The sequence below is a fragment of the Apaloderma vittatum genome, unplaced genomic scaffold, assembly GCF_000703405.1.
Source record: "Apaloderma vittatum isolate BGI_N311 unplaced genomic scaffold, ASM70340v1 scaffold824, whole genome shotgun sequence".
NCBI classification, from domain to species: Eukaryota; Metazoa; Chordata; class Aves; order Trogoniformes; family Trogonidae; genus Apaloderma; species Apaloderma vittatum.
This window is the reverse complement of record NW_009710730.1, coordinates 81,594-100,431: the sequence shown is the minus strand read 5'-3', so window position 1 is coordinate 100,431 and position 18,838 is coordinate 81,594. Positions and strand designations below refer to the sequence as shown.

At 38.1% G+C, this 18,838-nt stretch overlaps 1 protein-coding gene across 1 annotated transcript in view; it reads right to left on the bottom strand.

Annotated features, from left to right (window-relative positions):
• Positions 1 to 14,075: 14,075 nt before the first annotated feature.
• The window catches only part of FGD4 (FYVE, RhoGEF and PH domain containing 4), a 36,290-nt gene continuing 31,527 nt past the window's right edge, over positions 14,076 to 18,838 (bottom strand). The window contains exons 11-16 of the mRNA XM_009867358.1: positions 17,930 to 17,960; positions 17,662 to 17,757; positions 17,131 to 17,256; positions 15,375 to 15,515; positions 14,567 to 14,707; positions 14,076 to 14,386 (exon numbers count right to left, since the gene is read on the bottom strand). Of these exons, the coding sequence (XP_009865660.1) occupies positions 14,129 to 14,386; positions 14,567 to 14,707; positions 15,375 to 15,515; positions 17,131 to 17,256; positions 17,662 to 17,757; positions 17,930 to 17,960 (793 nt within the window). The 3' untranslated portion in view covers positions 14,076 to 14,128. The remainder of the gene's footprint in view (positions 14,387 to 14,566; positions 14,708 to 15,374; positions 15,516 to 17,130; positions 17,257 to 17,661; positions 17,758 to 17,929; positions 17,961 to 18,838) is intronic.

Below are 18,838 nucleotides of genomic sequence, written 5' to 3'. Positions count from 1 at the left end.
CATCCACAGCTTCTCTAGGCAACCTGTTCCTGTGTCTCACAAACCTCACAGAGAACTTCTTCCTAATGCCTGGTCTAAATCCACCCTGCTGTAGTGTACAACCATTCCACCTTGTCCCATTATTACACACCTTTATAAACAGTCCCTCTCTATCTTTTCTATAGGTCCCTTTCAGGCACTGTAAGGCCGCTATAAGGTCTCCGCAGAGCCTTCTCTCCTCCAGGATGAACAGGCCCAGCTCTCTCAGCCTGTCCTCATAGAATAGGTGCTCCAGCCCCTTGATCATCTTCATGACCAGCCTCTGGACCGTCCCCAACAGGTCCATGTCCTTCTTGTGTTGAGGGCTCCAGAGCTGGATGCAGTACTCCAGGTGGGGTCTCACCAGAGCAGAGCAGAGGGACAGAATCACCTTCCCCAACTTGCTGGTCACACTTCTTCTGATGCAGCCCAGTTGGCTTTTTGGGCTGCCAGCGCATATTGCTGCCTCGTGTTGAGTGCCCCATTAGCCAGCACACCCAAGTCCTTTTCTGCAGGGCTATTCTGAATCCACTTATCGTCCAGCCTATATTTGTGCTTGGGATTGCCTGAGCCCAGGTGCAAGACCTTGCACTTGACAGGACTTTGGGTCTTATCAACCACCACCATACCTGCCCAGGGAAGCAAAGTTTCTGCTTGACAAGTGGCCAGGGGCCAGACGCACTTGACAGTTAAACAATATAGTCATCGTGATCTCATATTACAAGCTGTTCCCATGTTTTATACTATCTTTTGTTACAGCAGCTTTTTGCTTCTTCATCTTTGGGGAATCACCATTAGCAGTGCAAGCCTGCGAGTTGAGGCTCCAAAGGCAGACCAGGTGGGGAAGCACAGGCCTCATCGCTGCCCAGGCTGACTGCCAGAGGTGTTTCCTGTCATGCAGGATGGAGTGGCAACTTCTCTCACTGCAAGAAAGACATTGATGTGCTGGAGCAATTCCAGAGAAGGGCAAAGAAGCTGATAAAGGGTCTAGAGAGCAAGTCTTACGAGGAGTAGCTGAGGGACATGGGGTTGTTTATCCTGGAGATAAGGAGGCTGAGGGGAGACCTTATTGCTCTTTACAACTACCTGAAAGGAGGTTGAAGCAACGTGGGTGTTGGTCTCTTCTCCCAAGTAAAAAGCAATGAGGCAAGAGGAAATGGCCTCAGGTTGCTCCAGGGGATGTTAAGAAACATTTCCTCACCAAAAGCATTGTTAAACTTTGCAACAGGCTGCCCAGGGAAGTGGTCGAATCACCATTCCTGAAGGTATTTAAAAGATGTATAGATATGGCCCATAGGGACATGGTTTAGTGGTGGACTTGGCAGTGCTAGGTTAATGGTTGGACCTGATGATCCTAAATGTCTTTTCTAACCTAAACAATTCTATGATCCGATGATTTTTTCAAGGCATTGTGTTTTGAGAACCCATGAAAGGCAGGAAACAAGCAAAGATATGCTCCCAGTGCCCTCACCACAGCTTCACCAAGTTTGGTGTCACTGCTGCCCAAATACCTCAGGGAAAGGTGCTGAATGGCAAATGGCTAGACCTTGTTAGCATCTAGTCTCAGAAAGCCAACAGAAAATGAAAATAAAACTGCTGGCGGTGGGGTGGAATTATTGTGGAAGTCTCTTCATGTGAGGAAAAGAACTAGAGGAGATCCACTGCAAACTGTGCAGCAAAACCAACCTTCTCCCACTTAACATTCATGTACCAAGAATTATAATAGATTTTAAACTGTATATTTATTCTGTTTAGGGATTATGTGGATATTGTTGGTTTGCTGTGAGTCAGCTAATTTCAGTCTGAAATTTTCTAACTCAGGTACATAATAATAGGTTTGGATGAGGTGACTGGCAGGGCTTGGGAAGTGGGAAACTGAAAGATCTAATACTCAGCTGTGTGATACGGAAAGAATGAAAGCAGAACATGACTTGTGATGCGAGATCACAAATAAGCTGTCCGATCTTTAAATGTCTTTCCCCTGAGTGCATTTTCTCAAAGATAAATTATGAATACTCTAGCACTGAATTGAATTCTGGCTTTGCCCTTTTTGTAAGCCAACAGATCAAAAATGCTTCTGAAAATTTCAATTACTTGATGAATTTATATTCTTATTTTATATAGATTAGTCTTTTCCAGTCTTCATGTCTCAAACCCCTCAAATGCTGAAGACAAGAACATACAAAGGAAAGACGTTCTTCTCTACATATCGTTATAACAGTTTCTTATTCTCACCCAGGAAATTTCACATGGCTTGTCAGAGGACTAGTGTTTTGTGACAAAAGCCATAAAGATGGCTAAGGAAATTGAAACACTCAAAAAAATAGTGTATTCAGCAGCGAGAAAAGTGGTTAAAGCATGTAAAATTTTGTGACCAAAGTCCTGAATGACCTTTTAGTGAGGGATTCTTCTGATAGCCACACAGATATGATTATCCAGTGGTTTTGCCCATTAGCTTTCAGTGTGCCGCAGCTAATTGCTCTCAGAGATCATTAATACCAAAATGCCATTTGGCATCTGCCTCGCCAGCTTCCAGGACAATCATGAATGTTGCTCACATTGTACACCTGGCACAGCAAATACTCTTTTTAAAAGGTTTGTCTAGCACGGAGCCTCGTCTCCTCTCCTTTGAGTTCCTGAAAGGAAAAGAAAAGAAAGAAGAAGAAAAAAAAAAAGGAAAAAAAAATCCAGTTGTACAGGAATAGAAGCTGCTGGCACCTAAAGCAGATAGATTACACCAGCTTATTTCTCTATGAGAATCTCTTTTTCTCCTGCTGCTTTCATTTTGTCATATGGCCTCATGGATACCCCTGTGAAATGGAGCAAGTGCAGCCTGGTTTATATTTTAATTTAGACCAGAAGTGGGACATCTCAGAAAGAATGTAGAACTGGAAAAGGGTCAGAGAGAGACAACAAGGATGATGAAAGGTGTGGTACAGCTTCAATATCAAGACTAGCTAAACAAGAAATCTTCACTTTACAAAAGAAATGGTGGGGAGTAGGAAGGGTTAGAGCTCTGTGTAATCATTTGCAATCTGGAGTGGGTGGAAGAGCATCAGTTTTGTTTAATCTCCCTTCCAAGTATTTTGAGAGCATCTAATGAAACTAGGAGCCAGGTCAAAACAAAAGAAAGATGCTAGCCCCTCAGTGACCTGTTGAGCTCTTTGCCAAAGGAAGTTGTAGACAGCAAATTTTAAATGGATTCAGGTGGTGTTTGAGCAAGTTGAAGGAAGGGAAATGTATTGCATGTAAATAAATACCTGTATAGGAATCAGATCTAGCTCTGAATGTTTCTGAGCTGATGACCGGAAGCTGGGAGAGTATCACACAGAGGCACTATGTGTGCTTGCCTCGTAGTCTGTCCCATTATAGCTATTCCTAGAATTTTATCAGTATAACATTTCAGGAAGCACACAGAGAAAACATCAATTGCTGAACTGAGTTGAGATAACCTAGCCTGGCCAGCAGAGATGTCAAAAGACCTATCAATGACTGGATGGGGCTTTGAGAAACCTGATCTAATGGGAGGTGTCCCTGCCCATGGCAGGGCCTTGGAACTAGATGATCTTTAAGGTCCCTTCCAAGCCAAACCATTCTATAATTCTATACACAAATGGAGAAGCATAGTGGGCACAAAGAAAAATGAATTAATGAAGGTAAACAAGAAGAAAGTACTAAAGAAAATCTAAGCATAGGAAACACCAGAATGCAAAGTTTAACAGATTGTACATCTGTGGCTAGGAAATGAGAGCTGGAAATGCTTCTGCTATGAAGTGTCATGGCCTGCACCAACTTACAAAATCCAGCATTTACCTCAGCAACAGTAGAGGACTGTGCCAAAGCAATAAGCATATTAACAAGTATTGGTCATCTGTAGCTTTCACCTTAAATTTCCATGTCCAACTTACATGGTACTGAACAAGAAACTCCAAGATCTGATAAAAGGCAGTACTAGTCAGACTGGTTATTTACTAAGACTTGAGGAAACAGGATCTGCCACACTGGATCTGACCTGATACAAATCTACCTCAGAATCTCATCCCTAAGACTGTCTAGCATAAACCCTCTGGGGAAAATATAAAAATGCAGTAATAAGATCTTCTCATTCCAAAACTGTGTATTAAATAATTTTGATATTGCTGTAAGATCTAAAGTTTCTTCTGTTTTATGTTACTGGAAACTAGATTGCTGTCTTTATGATGTAATAGTTTTATCTATTACACTAAATTCTTGGCTCTAAGAACATCCTGTGACAGTAAATTTCATGATCTGATTATGCATAGTACAAAAAATCAATTTGGGGTCAATTTTAAATTTGTCATCTTCTAATTTCTTTATAAGCCTCCTTGGCTTTATGTTTGAAGTCAGAAGAACAAGCTTTTCCATCTTTCTTTTCTATTGTACGAACTTTTTTATGGTTTTGCACCATTATATGCTCAGACAGATGAAGTCTCTTTATATTGACATGCTGACAGTAGCAGACAAGTCATTTGCCATTTAATTAATTTATTCCAGACAAGGAGACCACAAACTAGCACCTCAGTAAGGCGTATTTCCTTGCCTGAAATGTATTAAATGTATTTCATTACCACACTGAAATGTATTAAATATGTAACATAGCATTTGTGCTACATACATAGTCATACTACTTTGTACCGCACAAACACTACTAGCGAAACACTTCTGTAAATTATTCCTTGTTAATGTGACCTTTTGGAACCATGCAATACAGCAATTATGTGCGTCTGGCAGAGCCTGATTTTTATGTGAAGCCAGATTGAACGGTGTTTTTCAGTTCTCCAGAGCAACCTCATCACAGATATACTTTTTCAAAGCACTTAAACCAGACATCTGCACAGCAAATACCATTAGAATATGAGATAGATAAAGTCCTGAAATCCTTTGACAGATTGACCCTTCATTTGGAAGTTCTACACAGGTTTCCCAAGCTGATGGATTCTAAACCTTGATCTTTCTTTCCAGAAGAAATAGAAATTGGAGATTTCCCATCCATAGTCCAAGGATTCTGCTGAACTGGCAAAGCGAGCTCTCTGACACGCTTCAGTGGCTGTAAGAAGGTCACCATGCTGACAGGAATCCCTGTGTTACATGTTACCTATGCTAAGACCCAGTCTCTGATAAAAGAAAAATTCTGAGGCGGGTTTGCAACTGCACTGGTCAGACTAAACAACTGATGGGCTCTATCCACAGGGAAGCTATTTACTGAAGTTCAGTTAATATTTGGAGTGTCGCACAATATCTCATAAAACATTCTTGCAAAACTGAAAGCAGGTTTCAAGTTAAGGAAGGGGCAGGGCACGGAGGGCAAAAGCCACAGGGAAAACAAAGCAAAGTTCATCAATAAGTAACAAAGCCTGAGCTCTCTGCTGTTTGAAAGACATTGGCATTTCTGACAAGGCCAGTGGATGTTAAGATCTGTGTTTGGAAAGGAAAATAATTCCTGTATCATTCTAAACTGCTGTACAACATTTCTTCTTCCTCCCCACAACTGCGATGGTCAGACTTCCTGGAACAACAAGCCTAATAGAAACAGCTTCTGCGCTGAGTGTCTTTCATCATTCCAATGGTTTGGAGACCAATTTTAAGGTGGTGAAGACTATCTACTTTAAAGGACTAAGGTTTTGGAAACAAAGGCAATAATCTCCTGTCTGCTATCAATGAAGTAACTTTTTATTGGAAAACAAAATGCACATTTAGTTAGCATTCAACTGAGGCAATACAACTAGACAGGAAAATAAAAAAACCTTACTTCAACCAAAACTTGCTGGTGTTCAGGAGGAAATGAGCTTGTATCTTCTACTTCTGGATCTGATATTTTAAATCAGGCTATCTCCTGTGGTCTTTTAAGGTTAAATAGTATGCCAAGAGGAGCATTTTTTATTTTTTATAACACATTTTCTTGTGCATGCTGATTTTTATATTATCATTTACACAATTTTAAGTTTAGATTGGAAATGCAACAATTGAGCACATGTGATTTACAACATCACAGCCTATGTATAAGACTAATGGATACTTCAAGTGTATCTATCTCAAGCTTTTTAGTTCAGGTTAGGGTTGCAGTTCTGGAGTGGCAGCCTGGGCTGCCATGATCATGCATTGATGGAGTTCACAGTCCTAAGGCTAAGAGTCAGACAAGCAGCATAGTCAGGATCATGAATTTTAGGAAAGTAAACTTCCATCTCTTCACAGACTTAGTCTATAGGACCCCCTGGGAAACAGTCCTTAGAGGCAAGGGAGCAGAACAGAGGTGGCAGATCTTTAAGGATGCTCTCCATAGAGCAGAAGAGCTCTCGATCCCCAGGTGTAAATCAGGCAAGGAAGAGGAGAGACCAGTATAGCTGAGTGGAGACCTGCTGGTCAAACTAAAAGGCGAGAAGGAGCTGCACAGGCAGTGGAAGCAGGGACAGTATCCTTGGAAGAGTATTGGGACACTGCCCGGAGGTGTAGGGATGAGGTCAGGAAGGCCAAGGCATGGCCAGAGCTGAACTTGGCAAGGGATGCAAAGAATAACAAGAAGGGATTCTACAGGTATATCAACCAGAAAAGGAAGGTTAAGGAAAGCATACCCCCCGATGAGCATGAAAGGCAAGCTAGTAAGAACAGACAAGGAGAAGGCTGAGGTTCTCAACAACTTTTTTGCCTCAGTCTTCACTGACAACCTCTCTCCTCACACCTCCTGAGGACCACAAGACATAGACCAGAGGGGCAAAGTCTCTCCCACTGTGAGTGAAGACAAGGTTTGTGACCAGCTGAGGAGCTTGAACATACACAGATTTATAGGACCTGATGAGATGCATTCCAGAGGCCTGAGGGAGTCGGCTGATGTAGTTGCTAAGACACTCCCTATGACACTGAAAAATCATGGCACTCACGTGAGGTCCCTGGACACTGGAAGAAGGGAAAACGTTGCACCTATTTTTTAAAAGAAAGGAGGATCCCAGGAACTACTGACCTGTCAGCCTCACCTCTGGGCCTGGGAAGATCATGGAACAGATGATCCTAGAAGCTCTGCTAAGGCACATGGAGGACAGGGAGGTGATTCGAGACAACCAGTATGGCTTCACCAAGGACAACTCGAAATTCTGGTATTTTTGTCTCCATGTAGAAGGCATTGTATTGTGCTTAATGAGGAAAGCAATGGGTTTGGAACAGATTTAATCACAGGGGAAAAAATAATCAGAAAAATGAGTGGAAAAATTATGTAAATGGAGAGGAAAGCATTACTTCCTGTAGTTCATCAGTACTTACTTCAATTGCCAATTTATTTATTGTGTTTGCAAAGAGAACAAAAAGTAGAAACTAACCAAAATTCTTGCATGCAACTCCTTCCAGACAGGAGCTATCAAGTAATACAGTAAATTTTCCACTCTACATTTTGGGGTAAGTCTTTTCTGCAACAATGTGTCCACCTGCAGAATACTACTAAGAATAAATCAGATCCTGTCACAACAGCTTTACTGTGTACAGATGATGGAAACTGGAGGGAAATGTAAATAGTGCTGTTTGTGAAAGGACACTTGGAAAAGAAGTAGCTGCAGTTTAAGTGGCACTTCCATAAATGAGTGTGTGCTTAGGTAGCGAATCAATTTAAAGAATCAAAATTGCCTATGCTTAGGATCGTGATCCAGCTAATTACCTGATCGTTTTTTCTTCACAACACTGCTTTAATTCGGTGCACAGGAGATTACACTGAGCAGCTGCTCTATGTTTTGCTTTGTCCTTTTGCTCAGAGCAGCACTTGAGGAATAGTAAGAAAGATGTGGGGCTACAGTGAACATGTTGGAAGGGATGTTGAAGATCATCTAGTTCGCTTGGAACTAGTCCCCTTGTGTGGGCAGGGACACCTCTCTCCCACTACCCCAGGTTGCTCATTTCTTTCTTTCCGCACCTTTCTATGGGAGTGACAATACAAAAGCCTATAAAGTACTCTCATAATATTATTATTATTCCCATTACAGAAATCAGGAGCTAAACTGTGAAGGATTGCAAAGACAGCATCTTTTATCTCCCCAGCCTAATGTCACAGCGTTATACACAGCCCTTTATATATTCAGAATACATCTCCCATCAGCTTTGCAGTACTTACGAGTAGCCAGCACTTCAGCAAATTAGATAGGAGTGCTCCAAAACAGGTATATCCTTACAGTCCCACGTACAACTGGAAACACAGTTTAAGATTTCATCAACAAAGTAAACAGTGAGTGGGCCAAAAAAAAAAAAAGTCAACCAGAAATACTTATTTAACGACGATTTTATTTTACAAGATACAAATTTCTTTTAATTTTAAGTACTCAACAGAAATTAAAGTGCTTAATTTTTACAATTCTACATCCATCTTATGACCAAATATACATATATTACAGAAAATATATACAATATCTGAAAATTTTTACATTCATATATTTCTTGACCATAAAAATGACCACTGCCATTTGCACAACTTACAACGGCGTTTATATTTCACTTTATTAATACTTTCCACTTTATTGCAAAACCAGAACAAATTTACACCTCTTCCAAATATTAGCATTTTAAAAAAATTAAACAATTAAAACCAGAAATGTTTCCACAGTGAAGAGGAATGAACGTGTATAGCCGATAATTCTGATGTCAAGCATTACAGCTAATCCATCTCCCATGAAAATCAGTGAGTTAAATCTGCCTTGAGGGCTGCAGAATAGAAAACATGACAATAGGGAAAAAAAACCCCCAGTATTTCTATTGCAAACTGTTCCCTAAACACAAAAAATTTGGCTTGTATCTTAAAAAAAACTAGGACACATGCGTGCAAAAAGTGCTTTGACATAGTTCCCCCTTTTCTGAATGTTTTCACTATAAATAGTTAATGAGTCTACAAGGATGAACTACAAACTGAAGTAGGTTGATGTTATGCAGTGGCTGAAAATATGTTTTATTCAATGAAATCTGCTTGAAGATTTTAGTAGAGAAAAAACACATTCTACATTCATTTGTGCTAGGAAGAGGTGAAAGCAAAATGCCATAGCTGAATGTGGGAAGAAATTTAATCAAATGGCTTTAAAGGAAGCCGATTGAATGCTTTACTGAATTTAGTGTGTTTCTTGTTTTGTTGGGCTTTTTCCTTTAAATTAGGCTGAAATAGTAAACATGCCACAAAAGCAGATCTATTTCTGTTGATTTTTTCTTCTTGAAAAGTATACTTAACACAGTCAATATATATTACATTTTGACTTCAGCACAGTGTATTTTTTGATTGTAAAATACTGCTTTAAAACAGGTCATCTGAGTAATAGCCTCAAATATATAAATACACATATATACATATGCACACACATACATTTGCATATGTGTATATATATATACACACACACACACATATACAATCATTAAGTTAATGCTGTATTCTGTTAAAGGATTTAGGAAACAACCTGAATAGCAGAATAAAACTCATATCCAAAGAATATACTTTGCTACAGTCCCATGGGTCAGAACCAGCTAGGTAAATTCCTCATACCAACAGAGTCGCAAAATGCTGAGAAAAACCTAACGCCATGTACTTCATTTCGGATTTCAAATAACAGCACACCCACAGACTGAGAACTGTACGCCCACTTCCCTGTTGTATTTATCTTAAGGATAGCCAATTCTGCCACAAAGTTATTTCTCTTCCCAATCATTTATTTCTCGGTATGTATTCCAAGCTGTTCACATTCACCCTTACATCAGTTATCTCCAACTGAAACCCATCTGCAGTTCATCTGAGTACTGCGATTCCAGATGGGATATTGTAAGTCAGCAGCTCTCGAAGTGGTTCAATCTTGGTTCTCCACAAGTATCTTTACATAATATAAGGCAGATTCTACATGAATTTAAATCACTGAAGGTATAATAGCTCCAGTAGGTCTATGCTAGTTTACATCAGCTAAAGATCTCTAAACAGATTTATGAAGAAAGCCCCTTTTTTATTGCTTAGAATTGTTTCTACATGGAATGTTTATTTCTTTCCTTAAAGTCTTTCCTTCAGTATAAAGAACAACTATCATCTGTTAATTTTATTTAATCTTGCCCTGAAATGAGAAGTTGACCAGTTTTTATACTAGCTATGTGGTTATGTAGGGGTTTTTCTTTTTCCTTTTTTTTAAAAAAAAACAAACAACAAAACCCAAAGAACCTGTCAACTGTTTCCACATCTTTCCCATTTATTTTTGTATATACATATATATTCTTTTTTTTTAACTCCTGACTCAACTTGGAACTTTTTAGAGCATACTTCTATAATCTCATCTAAAATTTACCCAGGTGCTAGTGTATGTATTCTGCATTTAATCAGTGCCTTGGCTTCATCCTTAATTTAAAAATATGAAGAATAAAAATCCTCTTTTCTATGAAATGGTTTAAAAATCTTTGAGATTTATAAAGCACTTTGAGATGGTTTTGCATAAAGAGTTGCCGCTACATACTACATATATTTAAAGTGGTTTAATATTCTACTCTAAATAGAATATTTTGTATTCTCAATATCTATTTTGCACATAAAAATTAAATAATTTTGGAGTAGACAAAACTACTCAGTGTAAAGGGATATGAAAGTACTAGATGCTATAGATTTTACAGCAGCTCTTCAGCCAAGCAGGAGTACCTGGTACCAGAAAACAACTTTTAGAGGACCTGAAGAATTGTGCAGATATCATGATACACTATTTTTCTATGATAGCGGGGAAAATATTAAGTAATTTTGAAAAATATGTTCATATGTTCCAAACATATTAATTATAAGATTAGGCCATTATTCTGGTTGGACACAGATAAAAATGCACAAAATAACTTTTCATCTGTTTTAAACTGCACAGAAAACTGATCACTTTTAAAGTGAGAAACAAGCATTTCTTGAACACAAGAATCGCACAGCTTAAATAATTCAGCAGAGCCATTCACATACTGTCATGTATTATGAATGAATGCTCAGTTATAGTTTATTCCTTAAATATATATCTTTCTGCTAATAAATTTAATGCCTTCACAAAAAAAAAAAAGAAAAAACAATTTAATAGCTGAAGTAGGAACAGCCTATACTTCTTAATTTGACTGCTTTGGTCATGAAACTTAAGCCGCAGCAGTTACTACTTTGAATTTGTTCCTCTCTGGTCATAATTTACAGTTTAAAGTATTGGATGCTGTAGGAGGGCTTGTATGTCAATAATGGAGTAAAACAGAGTGATTAAATCCAGAAGCAACTTCCCCATCTTCTGATCTCCTTTAAGATTAGTGGTACATACTTTTCCCATAAAACACACACAGAACCATATATTTGAAGGCCAAGACATTCTAACCCAGAAGATAGCAACAATTCTGACCAAGCAATCGATTAGGAGAACATGAAATAGGTTTCACCAGGGTAAATAAAATATCCTGTGCTATATAAACTTTAATGGCTGAGAGCAAACATGAGGCTAATATCCAAATAAATAGTTCCCATTGCTAATCTCGTTTCAAATTGTTTATGCCCAAATGTAGGGCTTTGTCTGGGAGATGCTGAAACCATTCAAGGAGCTTCAGATACTCAACACCACTATAACAAGTCCAGTAATTGCTGCTTCTAATCATTTCCCTAATCATTTCACTGAAATAGGTCTTCCTACTTGGCTCAGAATTAAGTTTGCAGGAGCTTAGAAAACAAAACACACTACATGAGTACAGTCATATTATTTTCTGAATAGCTCAGTCCGTTTTATCTGGGGACTCCTTTAAGGCAATTTCCCCACCTTACACGCAGCAACTACAACATGGGAAATATTTTTATACATAAGGATGCGGTAAGACAACCCTCCAGATCCCACAGTTACACTTGAGATCTTTTAGAAGACACCCACTTTCACGAGATAAACATGGAAGAGAGCCATGGAGAGTTCTTCTTGCTTACCTGAATGTTTCCCCATCCCTCACCAAGGTGTACACAAGATGACACACACTAGCAAGGGAGACCTTGGTGAAGATTTCATGGTACTCACCAACCTGAATGACAACGGCCTTGAGCTGCCTTTAACTAAATAGAGCTGACAGAGAAGTAACTTAAAATCTCTTAAGAGAGTTACAGAGGAGCTTGCACATCAGATAAAAGTAACGTGAGGGTTACGTGCAGAATAATCTGGACACGTGGAGCACCTAAGGAAGAATTTAGAACTGACATGCACAGTCAGCTGCAGAGCTAGCGCTCTACAATGCCATGTCCTGATAATTACTAGCACTAGTGTAAAGCTTTGAAGTCTAAGGCCATGGTAGATAGTGGATTTGTGCAGGTGAGAACAAAATCCAGCCCACTTATACTAAGTTGCATGACATTCTTCTTACCAAAGAGCTATAGACACTGTGTACCCATGCACACCGCAATAAAACCAGAGGTTATTTTAACAAATGGTAAATGGTAAATAAGGGTGGGGGGTTTTCAGAGTTGTTTTTTTTCCCCTACAGTGAATACTTGTTTGAAAATCTCATTATAAAAAAAAAAAGCAACAATTTAAATCTGCCCTCATATTACCAACAAAACTGGACTTGAAGCTGAGCTCTTCAGCTTGACATGATTTAAAATACAGATTGCTGTTATACTGAATGTACGTAAGACAAATTGATTGTAGAAGTTACGTATTTTTAGTTCCTTAGAGGGGTCAGAAAAGGAAAGATGGCAATGGTTTTAATTCCCTACTTGATAGTCAATCACTGCCTCTGAATTGGTCATATTTCATCCAAGGATGTTACAGTAAAAATTTTAGGGATGCCATTTGCCTCTATGTACAAAAATCCTAAGAGGAATGGAAGTTCATAAGGGACTTAACACTGTAAAAGCCAACAGGTCCTTATTTCCACAAGCAGAATGCAAACAATGTCAGATCATGCAACTTGAGATTTGCAGGCTCAGACCTCATACTAGATGCGTATACAGTAGGCTCCAGTTTACGACAATAATCCTTGAGGATTGTTGTCACAGATAAGTATTACAGTACCTGATCTTGTGCAAAAATCAAAAGATTTTAAGTTCAAAATGCTATTTTGTTCCAATAACCGTAATAGTAAAAAATACATATTCCCAGAAGATTACTAGAATCTGTTGCTTTTCCAAACCACATATTGTATTTTAGTAATGAACTACTGCACTCTTAAAAAAGTGATAGGACACTGAAGAAAAGCGATTACTCTTTTAAACACAACTGGAACTTAATTGTCCATTGCATGCTGCTTACATTACTGCTATTTTTTTAATGCCTAAAAATATCAAGATCATTAAATGTCAGCTAATAAAACAAATCACTGAACAGTGTTTGTTAATTTAGGACTGTGTTTAATTTCAAATAGAAAACATGCTTTTTAAATAAATTATTCACTAATAGGAACCAAGTATCATGAAATCAAAGCAAAAATCATGTATTGTACATCTTTAATACTGTACATATATATATATTGCTTTCTTGTATTTTAGGTATCCGTTTCTAGATTGAAAATCATTAGATTATTTCCTTGATAAACTGAAACTTTAAAAGCCAATATATACCTGTGAAAGCAATTTGCATTAATTAAAAAGAGACAAGTAAATACAACATATGTACATCTGTGGAATTCAATCTATAAACTACATACATTAAACCAAACTGTCCCTGCATATTTAACTACAGATCTATTTTGGCAACGTGGAGGTATATCTTTTATCCTGTTGCAAGTCCTAACATGTAAGTAGGAAGCTTCAATATTTGCATTCTTAATGAAAGCAGCAAACATTAACTGAAGAGCAACTGGATTTTCAAAAAAATTTGCATCACAACAAACAAGTAGTACAGTAAAGTTAGTAAGTATTTTAATAGCATTCACATTTTTTTAAAAAGTCTCTGAAATGGACCTGTACATCACTTTTATTGACAGAACATAAATATAAGAAAAAGATCCCTAAAAAGACCAGAATTTTTCCCAAACATAAAGTGCTAAGATGTGTACGGTAGTAAGAAGTTTCTTTTTTTTTTCCTGTTTTTTCTTTTTTTCTTGATTGAGCAGAGAAAGGTTAACACAAAGTTAACCAAAAATGCAACTGAAATATTTTAAAAATACCATGCGTTCTTAAGCTTCAGCATTCAGATGTTTTAGATGATTCAGGGTGCTCTTCTGAATTCACTTGCAGTTCATTTTGACATTCTGGTGTCTCACCTTTGACAGCTAAGTGGATAACTTTTAGCCATTTCTGTTTGAGCTCCTCATTGTCCGCAGCAAAGCTGTGCACAGACTTCGACTGGGTCAGTTTGAAGCTGTGCGGGAGGTCAGCGCTTCTTGGAGTGTCATCTACTGTATAGCCCAAGAGTGGAATTGTAGCCAGAGCTTTAACATCCTAAGAAGGAGGAGAAGTTCTTGATTAAAAAGAGCCAACTAATCTGCCTGCTACCTCTCATTTACCATACAGGCTGCTGAAAACACTCGGGTCTTTCCTCCATTCCTAAGGTACTTGGCTTCTCTTCCTTAGATGCCAGTGACAATACTTACTAATCTTTTCCATTTTCTCCGTACCTACCTGTGGAGCCCCATACATGTACAGCACAAGAGCTTCTTGTTTAGGTATAACACACCACGCTTTCTGCCAGGGCTTTGATTTTTCCATGTACTGAAGAAAGCTACATATGACACTGTTTCCAGAGACTTCCGCGGACTCAATCTAGGAGAAAGTATAAAGCAAAAAAGATAATAATAAAAAAACTTTCCTTAAATAAAGACTAAAAACATACAGAATAGAAGAGCATAAATTCATCATCATTCATACCAAATCTTGGATAGCATCTGCAAAAGAGCTTGAGCAAATACTCATGTAAGATCATGAAGGACTGGATTTATGGAGAATATTTACATGTTACACACAACATGTACTCCCCTAACATATGTAATCTGTTGCTTCATCAGTCATTTTGGATTACACACTTCTAGACCACTCAATTTCATTTTATCATCACAGCTAGCCTTTCTCCATATCCAAGTGTCTACAACAGCTGATTTTAAACATAACATCATGTTAGGTGTTGAAGTGCTACTATGACAACTACTCTATTTTGGCAGTCAAAATATTATGGCATGATCAGATGCAAACACATTTCTAAGAATAAAGTAAGAATGTAAGCACAAAATCTAGAGAAAAATATTAGGTGAATTTGCTTAAAATCTGTCAGAAACAAACTAGTATTGCAAAAGATGAATGATAAAAACCAAAATCTATTGGATGGGATGAAATAGGTCCACATACTTTGTATTTCTCAAACAGAAAATAGCCCTGCAAGAATGCTACCATTTTCGTTGTAACTATGCATTTACAGTATTTTTAAATGGCATACCTCCAAGATGCCTTTCTTCTTCTTTTCTTCACTGTCTGTACAACCAGTTATAACATGATAGCAGTCCTTACAGACTTTGTTCAATTTATTGCCATCATATTCAAGATGTGCCTTGTAATCAGAACACTTCCAGCAAACCACCTTAGAAACAAAAAAGATGACATACATACAGAATTTAAGTATCTATAAAAGTGTATGAAAAGAGAATTTAATTAAAAATTAGCATTATCTGCTTAGTAACATATTGGTGAGTTATATGGAATGCGTTTATGGCATGACAACCATAACTTTACTGAAAATAAAGATTTTCCAAATTTGTGCCACTTCTTAAATATAAGCGCTTTATACTATTTACCCAGTGAAACTTTGTACTTTGCAAAAAACATCACATTAGGATTTCAATGATATCTGTGGGTTGTTGTTAGGGATAGAATCAGAATCTCTCTCTCTCTCTCAGTGAAATGTAAGAAAGATCTGAGAGAAGTTCTTTCAGTAGAAATGTTTTCCCACAGAAGTGTTCTTTCAGATGAAAAAGATGCCCTGCCTAAAAAGATGATTAAAAATGAGTGGTTTATTTCAAGGAAGAAAGGTAGGCAAACGAACTTGAACCACGCAGCTGATCAAAATTTTCTTGTGGTCCAGAGCTCTGCTGTACTAATCTAGATCACTACCTTCAAACTAGTATCTCTAGAGAATCCTAGTTAAGTATTCCCAATTAGTCACTGCATGAAAGACACCATCACTGACCCAAATTAATTCACATGACTAAATGTTTTAAAATTAAAGTGTAAGGACATGTGATAGAACTACAACAGAGAGAAGTAGTTAGGAGTCTAAACAAAAGAGGGAATTAAAAAGGAAGGGTGTGATCTTAAGATTAACACAGGAATTTTAAAACAGAACGATCTAAAAAAAAAAACCAAACAAAAACCCAAACAGCTGTATAATCAATAATTCAGATATTCGGAAAAAGCCTCTAATGCTCTGCAAAGCACAAAAGTAGAGCTGTGAATGCAGTAAGCCTTCCTACCACATAAAAACCATTAGAAAGAGACAAAAATTAAACCTGCACTTGCACTGCCACCTGCTGGAGAAGGGCAGAGCTGCTGGATGGAAGGAAAGCGCAGTATGTTTGCTTATTTTTCACTAATTTTTAAAAAACCTCAAGTGATGCCACTACTTCACAGTCATTTTGAAGGGGCATACGTTACTGCAGCACCGTCGATGGGAAGTGGCAGTAATATTCTTTTCCCATCCCAGCCTCCTCTCCTTCCCTGATGCTTTGCATAAGTTCACTCAGTTCCACGCTGAACACAGCTGGGAACAGCTCCAAGTTAAGCCAACGGAAACCTGCAGGGCTTCATGATCTTCTTGTAAAATTAGGAGAGAAGAGGTGGCAGAACGTGCAGAGGAGGCAGCCAGTGCTGCCAGGGATAACACTGGCTTAGGCCAGTTTAATGTGGTCTTGAAACTGTTGACATCAGGGGAGGCCACTCAGAAGCAACAGCATAGTATGTCCAGAAGCTTGGGACCCTTTACACAAACACGCATCTTCCACTGCTCCAGATAACTTCCAAATTTACCGTGCCAGCTAAAGCAGACAGAAGATGCCTTGTGCTACGCTACTCGTAGCTTCTCCTTTCAGCCATAAGCCTCAAACTTTTCAGCTTCACAAGGAGCCACCACAAGTCAAGTAGGTGCTTCAACCCGTTCTCAAGCCCCCTCCCCAGCTCCAGCAGCTGAGTTTTGCACTTACGTGTCCACACGCTCGGCAGTGGTGCCTTCTCCTCGTCAACGCATTAAAGGGCTCCTTGCATTTCATGCACATGGTTACTTCGTTGTCTCGTATCCACCTCGGCGCTCTCTTCCCAAGCTCAGCATTCTGAAGGAGGGCAGAGGGAGGATGAGCGGATTAAAAAAAGCCAGTGTAAAAGGTTGTGCAGTACTTTAAATAGAGAAAATAATTATTCTCTTCCTCTGGAAAGGAAATGGCAAGACACAGTTCAAGATACATTTTGAAATCTATACAAGAAATAACAAAGAACCAAGTCAAAAAATCATTATCCATCACTGAAAGGGTACTCTGTTATCCGTTTCAAGAAAAAAGGAAAGGCTTGTTTATCAGATTTGGCATTATGAAGAAAAACAATTGCCAACAAGACGACTACTTTGTAATTTCTCTGCTAGAAGAATTATCAGCTTGAAAACAGTTTCTGCTGAACTTTTTCCAGTTATTGAAGAAGAAAATGGGTGCCAAGATGGTTACAAAGGAATAACAGCAACTTACAGAAACCTCAACAGGCATGTCTTCATATTCTTTAGCAATAGCATTTCTGAAAGTTTCATTTCTCTGCTGAAAAGCTTCTATGGTATTCTGAAGTGCCTAAGGAAACAGTGGAGAAATTGCTCAAACTTATTACATTTCAAGCAGACTCTCTGCCTTCTGACTAGTTCTTGATTAGCAGAGGGAAGCTACAGCCAGAAAATATGAATATTATGTTTTGATTGCTTCAGTGAACAAATATTTAGAAAATAAAAAATGTAGATCAATTTACCTTTATCCATTCTTCTTTATCTTGTTCAGAACTAAAAGAAATATTAGACATGTTAGTCCAAAACTAGTTCAGGAAATATTATCTCATTATCAACAACTTCTTGCAGAAGCCAAGCTTCTGAAATAATTCTCAAGTATTGAAATTCAAGCAACATAACTGTTAACTGTCCAACTCAAGAAAAATAATACAAAAAACAAAACAGAAAACAGAAGCATGACTTCAGGCTTCATAAGTTTGCAACCACTAAACAAGGAATTCAAGTTGAAAGATAAATGTAAATGCATTTAGAAGTAGTAATAGTATTTGCATTGTTATGACTTTTTTTTTTTTTGAGAACAGGATAAGAGAGGAAAAGAGGACAATGCAAAGTTTAGGAGCAAGTGGTTTTGTTTCTCCTTTCATTTCATGCACTGCTAAGTTCACACATAGACACACACATTTCTCCCACATATCTCTTAAATCTTCCTTCTTCCCCAACAAAAGTAATTTCCCTTTGTCATTGCTGTTATTTAGACTTATCTACAGTGGCAAGAAGAGCAACCAATTAAACAAAAGGAAAAAATGTGTTTTAATATTATAAACCAAGCAGCACAATTTTCCTTTTTGTGCATTAGAGCAGATACAGATGACTTAACAGTAAGTACAGATGAGACAGACAAGAGAGAGATGAGAGAGGAAGCACATTCTACTCTGATCTTGTACTACAGTTTTGTCTTTAAAACACATCAGCAGGACTTTGACATTCAGATCTTTGGAGAAGCATCTTATATCACAAGTAATAATACTGTTACGAGCTACTAGCTAGTTCTAGTAATGAAAACAGTCTAGCTGCAAACTTCAAGTCAGAAAGATGAGAATTAACACACCATGGTGTATCTGGCTCTTCAAAAGTGGCCTCCTCCTTAAATA